Below are 7323 nucleotides of genomic sequence, written 5' to 3' on the forward strand. Positions count from 1 at the left end.
AGAACCAATCTGTAGTGGAACACGGCGGACTCAACGGGCGGCCTCCTGAGAAACAAGATGATGTGAGGCTTACTCTATCACAAGCCATGTATGGTTTTGCGTTCTTTCAGTACATGTTGCCACTACCACCACCACTATGGATTTAAATGAACCGTTCCAAATTCTCAAGGTTTGTTACTCTCGTGGTGGGCGCTATCGAGCCTCGTAATGATCGATAGAGTGCATTGGATTGACAAGTGTCGTGATTGGTTGTCTGCATACGCACTTGCAGGCTTGTCCGAGCTTGGCTCGTGGGAGACACAATCTATGTGATTGGTTAGCTGTACCGTCTCGTCCCACGCCACCATGTGCGTTGACTTTATCTGAGTTTATGTTTGGTTGCCTGCACGTGTGAAGCGCAGACTGCATGGATAGACGCAAAATAAGTTATATTGGCTGCATCCACACGTACGTCCAAAACGAACGTACGCGGTCGACCAGGTTCGCGCGAGATTGTACGTGTGGGTGCGGTCATCCAATCAGACGGAATCTTCCCACGTTTCTGCGCGTGCAGGCAGAGAGCCACAAATTGGCCTGTGCTGCACCAGCAGATGCAGGCCCGCTCGCTCGTGTGCAGCTATCCAAACATGTGCTTACCCGAAGTCAACGCACATACCGTGCCTGGCTGTCAGCACGCATCCAACCAAACAAATTGAAGGAGAAGCCGCTGCCGCTGACCGAGTTCATATTAAACTGTCAGGTAACTGTTTATCATTCCCGCTACTGTTTCTCAAGGTTCCAACTCTTCTCATTCATGTTGACCGGAGAATGGTGGCATTTCAGACAGACCAGATAATGCAGTCGACATCTACCACACGTACTTCGGGGGATTGCAGGTGCTGCTTCTCGTCGTTCCCCATGCTGTGGTACTTTTATTGTTGGCACGTAAGTGGATGATTAGGATTATGAATGAACTCTTTGCTGAATCACTACTTAACCTCTGTTGCAAGCAGGACTTGGTTTGATGGAGTAGCTAGCCTATGCACTGCCATTGGATGTTGTCAATCGGATTTCGTCTACGCTGACATATGTTCAGATGACGCCGTCGAACGTGGACTAGGAACATGTTGGAATCATCAGAATAGCACATGTTGAACGTTCTTGAGCGTCGACCATCGAGACTGAAGTAAAACATTGGCTGGCGACCGCGTCCTCAATTTGGCTTTGACCTTTTCTGACAATGACTATAAGCCTGATTTGTTTTAGCTTTTTTTTAGTTTTTAGGCACCAGAGGCTGCTGGAAAACTGCCAAATGCCTAGTTTTTCAGTCCGTTTCTTTGAGAATCACACCGAATCCGCCGAGCCATTGCGATAGTAGGAAACCGTCACTTTGTATATCTTAAACCTTATGTACTTTTTTATCTTCACCCGCATATAATATACACGATACTCAGATTCTCTCCACAGCTAGATTCAAAGGAAAGCTACTCAAAAAAAGCTGAACAAACAAACCTAGAGGGAATCTGACTATGGGGACAATGAGTATCGTGGGAATTATGTGCAAAGGAAAATTAAGGGGTCCATAGTGTTTAAAATCTAGAAAGTGATGAATTTTTCCTATCACGGTGACTTAGCTGATTGTATGTTTATATTGATTTTAGACGATTTTCATCAAAGTGATTTTTATAGAAGTGAGCTAAAATCAAAGTGATTTTTATATAAGCGAGCTGAAAAGCTAGACATCTGGCTGTCTGCGGTTACTTTTGATAGCCAGAATCAGCAAAAAAAAAAGCCTTTTGTCACAAAACCTGTTGAATGTTTCTTGTAGCTATGTTTTGCTACCTGATCTGATGCTCTCTGTTTAAGTCGCAATGTTTGATGACACATCAGTCACGAGATATGTATAAACAGTAGGTCGCTGCTTCTGCTTTCAGACAAAAAAAAGGTCAGCCACTGTTTTCAAACTTGGCAACAGGCTCAAATTTCAGTGAGTAGAACGTTCTCTAGAACAGAAGTTGCCCGAGACGCAAACAGCAAATTGATATCTTATGATTCAAATCGACATGCCTTGGTAGAAACATTTAACTAAATAGCATTTGATAACGCTGAAAGGATTACATTGCTTACACAGCTCAACACACCTAGCACAGGAATTCAGGGTGGAACCTACAACAGAGCTACAGATTTACCAGACGCAATTCTATTCCCACCCAAGCTTCTGGCTTGTACTACACACAGCTACTCACACAACGGGCGCTACTGAAAGCGCAGATTGCTACATCCTGCCTGGAATTGGCCAAGAGAATGCAAGCTGCAAACTCATCTCCAAGGCATGCTGGACAAGAACGGTGGCTGGTTACTATTGCTAGCACTAGCAGCCATGGCTCGATGCAGTGGCGGTGGGCTTCCAGCGCCACCGGATGACTCGCTCAATGTGCCTCTTGAAGAAGGGCTGCTGGGTCCTCCCATCCCGGCTGTCGGAGCAACCCTCGGTGGAGCCGATGTGGGTTCTGAAGGAGCCTGCTTTTGTGGCTCCTTTCCGCCTCCAGAATTGAAGCTTCCCAGTACTATCTGCAGAGAACAGAGCATAAGCAGAGATGATCAGCATCCTTGTCTTGGGTGTACGCGACGCGTCCGTAGCAGACCCAACAAAGTAAGGCGGTAGAAACTACACCGCGATTTCACACTTCAACAATATGAAACCCATTTTGGAGCACTACCACCACTACGTTTGGAAAACGAGGGAAGTTGCGGCAGAGAAACGTAATACCTGAACCGGTGAAGCCGCTACTAGAAGTCCTGCGACCCCACCACCCAACAGACGGCCATCAGGACCAGCCAGCGACACGCTGAGGCTTCCGTTTCGGCTGCGCTGGACACCATCCTCAGCCAGGAAGAATGACCCCGACAGCGACAGTATCTCGAATTGACCCTATAGGGAAAAAATAAATAATAGCCATTTGTAATACAGATATCTACATTGCATGGTAGTGATTGCGTCTGAAACTAGACCAGAAGTTTCCACCTCTCATGACCAAATCATGATATCTAGAACCTTTACAGTTAAAAGCTTGAGACTGTTTCTATTTCACCGAGAAGTAGGTTCCGCTGGCCATAGGCACGAACCTCGTATGTTACAGTTCTGCCTGATGTAGCAGTCTGACGAAGCGTTACATTTGATATGGAGCCATTTGCTGAAAGAACACAAACTCCGTGTGTTCCATGCTGGGAAAATGACATAATCTTTGATGCCACGTCCTGAAAAGAAGGGTGTGTTTGCTTTGTTATTAATTCAGAAAACACTGCTGCTAAATAATCATGAGCCTTGAGAGTTGGTTTCGTTGAGTCAAAGGCACATGACCAGAATCAACACCTTAGCACTGGAATAAAAATGCTATGGAAGTACCACTAATTAGCAAAGCTACAACAACTGAGGTTATTTGATATCGAACATCATATTATGAAAGATACAAACATGAAGGTTAATCTATAATGCTATAAAGTGCCAACCATATGCACAAGCCAAAACTGGTAGGCCAAAACTTGCAATGTTCCAAACAATCAAGAGAAGAATAGTCAGTTACCGCAGTAGAAAATGTCAAAAAAAAAGGGCATACCGCGTGCTGAACTGAAGTCTCCCACATGAGTGGGGTCTAGGGAAGAGATAAACCGAGGCAAGCCTTTTCCCACAAATACGGAGAGGCTGCTTCCAACTCACGACCTGGTGACTGGGTGAGAGAGCTATCACCACTGCACAAGATCTGCCATTCTACAGTACAAAACCTCAAACTGGCAGAATTTACTTTATACTCCCATCAGCACCAAATCATGGAAGGAAGACAGCTAAGCATAATGTGATAGCTTAGTGCTTCAAATTAAATGTCCGAATGAACAATTTGGCAATTCAACTTATTGATGGAACAACAAACAATACTTTTTTTCTGTTTTTTGTAAGAGAGGTTGCATTGTGAGAACATTATATAAAAAAAGTATAGCAAAAAGAGAAAGTCCAAAAGAATGTGAACAAGTGCAAAGGATCCAGGAAGAATAAAAGCAAGAACATATTCTGAAAATAAAACAATAAATAATCAGCACGTTCAAATGCAAGATAACGTGTTATACCTCCCCAGCTTGAACTGTGATAACATGAGGTGTAAATCCAGCTCCTGATGACCCTGCAAGATGATTTCATGTTAGGGCTAGTTGCGCTGAAATCATCTACGGAAAAAATGAGTCAATCTACATCAGCTTTGCAGGACTTAGAATAACTAGCAGCTTGTTACAGAATTCAGCAGAGAAATAACCACATGCCACCACTCTGGAAATGAACACGTGGAAAATTGTACAATGAAATAACTGAGGACAAATAAATCCGTCCATCCACAATTTATAGTTTTGCACAGTTAACTAATTAAAGCTAGGATGACCAGTACATCCTTCAGCTGACCATGAAGCAGATTCAAACTCTAATAAGGACAACGGCCCTTGAGGCAGTTCAGTCCCAATAACAATTTTTATCCTGATATATTATGATGAAACTATCCACAAGTACTTCTCCAGTTCCTAGTAAATTTGAGTTTACAAACCACACCAAAACCTTAGAGTCAGTGCAAATGATGATAGGAGTAGAAATTTTACCAGCAGCGTCCACGCGTGGCTTGTTGGTAGAACCCTTAGGCCGGCCCCGCTTCTTGAATCCGTCTGGCGACGCCACCACCAGAGAGCTCGCCGGATTTAACGCAGGCGGTGAGAACGGCCCAGAAAAACCCTGCCCTGTCGCCGGCGACCCTGAAGCCGCCGAAGCAGGCACCATTGCCAGCGCCATGGACCCGTCGGGCCCGTACTTCCTTGGTCGTCCGCGCTTCTTCTTGGCCAGCGGCTCACCCATGCTCGGCGCAGCTGGAGCGCCATTGCCTCCAACGACCGTCGCCGCGGACATGCTAGCGCCGTGGGCTGCGCCCTGCGGCTGGTAAGACGGCGTCGCAGGCGAAGAGCTCACCGGAGCGAACACGGCGGTGCCGTCCGCGGTGTACGCCATGCGCACGCTCTGCATGGCGGCGGACGACGGCGGCGCGGGCGCCGGCGGGCTCTTCGTCAAGCCGAATAGATCCCTCCCCGCCATCAGCCCTTGCTCGGACCTCACCTCCATGGCGGGCTAGCACGCGGTTCTTGGGCCAGAACTCAAATCTGCAGTCATTAGCCACTGGAAAGAGCTCACGAGCACTCAAGTAAGATCAGGACAAGACGACTAGGGATTGCGAACCTGCAAAAAAAACCATAAAACCCTTCACTGCTCAAGTACGCGATCTTTCACGCGACAAACACAGTTTTACGGCGGAAATAAGTAGACATGAAAATAAAAGTAAATTACTGACGGAAATGGGGGATTAAAAATGGGCAAAAGAAAATGGTAAAAGGTCCAAGAAAAAGGTAGGCTTAAAGCCGACAAGCCACAGAAGCTGCAGATCCCCACTTTTGCCCGGATTTCGCAGGGGGATACCCAACAAATCACCAGAATTTGGGAGCCAACAGTTGCGGAATGGAGAGAAAAAAATACGGGTCAAAAAAGGGTAACTGAGTAAGCAAAGCTCCAGACCGGGAAGTTCATGAACTTGGAGAAGGCATCACGCTAACGCCACAGACTCACGCAAGGAGATGAACAGATTAAAGATCAAAGGAGATTTCAGCTAACCTAGAACTCATGGTTTCTTGCTAATGCCCTCCGATTTCTCTCTCTTTTCCCCCTCTTCTCCTCACCCCTCCTGTTCACACGGGCTCTTTCCTTTTCGCAATTAACAAAAATGATTTTTGTCGCGGAAAAAAAGGTATATTGGAAGCGGAAGTAAAGCACGCCAAAATTGCCTCGGGTGATTATTGCAGTAGCAGATAAGAAGGGGAGGGAAGTAGATGGGTCATGGATGCGACGGTCTACCTCATTTGGCCCCAGCAATTGTGCTATTTTACTTCGAGATCCCCACTAGCTGCTAGCATATGGTATTGTTTGGCTACAAGTAGAGATGTCAATGGAGAGGGCATGTTTGGTTCGTTACTCCAATTGCCACACTTTGTCTAACTTTTCTGCCTAAGGTTAGTTATTCAATTCGAACGACTAACCTGAGGCAAAGTGGGGCACAGTTAGCCACAAACCAAACAAGCCTTATATATCATATAAAGTTATACTCATGCTTATCTTCGTACTCGTACCCATCATAGGTATAAGATTCATCTCATACTCATCCATTCGGGTATCGGATCCCCAATTAGTCTCATCTCCTATAAGAAAAGCATTGACCACAGGACCAGTGAGAGCAACATGATTGACTCTTCAGTAGTGTCTTTCTTCTATCGTTTATTCTTAAATTTTGTGATGGACCCTCCGATGATCATATGGTTGACTCTCCTGAACGGTGGGTTGGCGAATTCTTCTTCTTGCTTTGGTGGTGGAGGGGATGGTTGGCGGGGATGTTGGTTTGCCTATTGTGGCGAAAGGGGGTGGCAGTGCTAATCTTTCTTGGTGCTGAAGACGCGGTTGCTGGGAAAAGCATGGTTGTAATTTTGTTGGTGTTGAGGGTAATATGGGTGTTCATTTTGGTAATGAGGGTGGGGGTATAGATGAGGTTGGTAGGTGTGGGCGATGTCTCTCTGGTTGTTTGTTGGGACGGCTCTGGCCATGCGGTCTTTGATTTCCTTGGTTTTTGGGCAATCTATGGTTGCGTGTCCTGAGTCCTCGCCGTGCAAGATGCAGTAAAACTTCTTTCGTTGTTGGGGGGCTCTTGATGCGCTGCCAGTGCGGTCTTGTTGTGAAGGTAGTCCTGATGTCGAGGGGCTTCGCCTGGTTGTTGCAGATTAGCGATATTATGGACCTAGAGCTGCTGGACGTGTTCCTAGATGTAACACCCCTGGTGTTACTGGCACTAAAACTTGAGCATGACATCATATGCATTAACATTTCATTTTGTTTGTCACACCTAGAATGCATTCACTAGGTAAAATTTCAAAACAAGTTGTGATATGGTGACTTGAAATGTGCTTAGCACTAGGGTAGGGTACTTAACCCTAGGATTAGGACACATGGGTGACAGTAAGCCAAATTGAGTATAATCTCAAAAGTCATTAGAAATGTTCACAAGATATCAAATTTGGTGAACTTTTGTGACATAAAAACCCTAGTGTGCCCAAACCCTAAAAGAAACCCTAGAAAAACATAATTGGAACCCTAGGGGTGGATTTAAATTCTATTCACTTTTGGACCAAAGTGCAAATATCAAAGTGATAGAACACCAAAACCAAGCAACTTTCACAATAAAGGATTTTCAAGTAGTGTGGAGGAAATTGGACTTATTT

The 7323-nt window shown here is 45.6% G+C and overlaps 1 protein-coding gene across 3 annotated transcripts; it reads right to left on the bottom strand.

Annotated features, from left to right (window-relative positions):
* Window positions 1-1934: 1934 nt before the first annotated feature.
* On the bottom strand, window positions 1935-5950 carry LOC100284796 (uncharacterized). 3 transcript variants are annotated; one of them, NM_001413111.1, is made up of 6 exons: window positions 5912-5950; window positions 4618-5242; window positions 4102-4154; window positions 3106-3237; window positions 2750-2911; window positions 1935-2550 (listed from the first exon to the last, which is right to left on the bottom strand). In NM_001413111.1, the coding sequence occupies exons 2-6, from the start codon at window positions 5126-5128 to the stop codon at window positions 2299-2301; spliced, it is 1110 nt and encodes a 369-aa protein (NP_001400040.1). In that variant the 5' UTR covers window positions 5129-5242; window positions 5912-5950; the 3' UTR covers window positions 1935-2298. The 3 variants fall into 3 exon arrangements, with proteins under 3 accessions (NP_001400040.1, NP_001151163.2, NP_001400041.1); NM_001157691.2 differs by lacking the exon at window positions 5912-5950 and adding an exon at window positions 5672-5847; NM_001413112.1 differs by lacking the exon at window positions 5912-5950 and adding an exon at window positions 5576-5649.
* Between the last annotated feature and the right edge of the window lie 1373 nt (window positions 5951-7323).

This window comes from Zea mays, chromosome 4 (assembly GCF_902167145.1).
Source record: "Zea mays cultivar B73 chromosome 4, Zm-B73-REFERENCE-NAM-5.0, whole genome shotgun sequence".
NCBI classification, from domain to species: Eukaryota; Viridiplantae; Streptophyta; class Magnoliopsida; order Poales; family Poaceae; genus Zea; species Zea mays.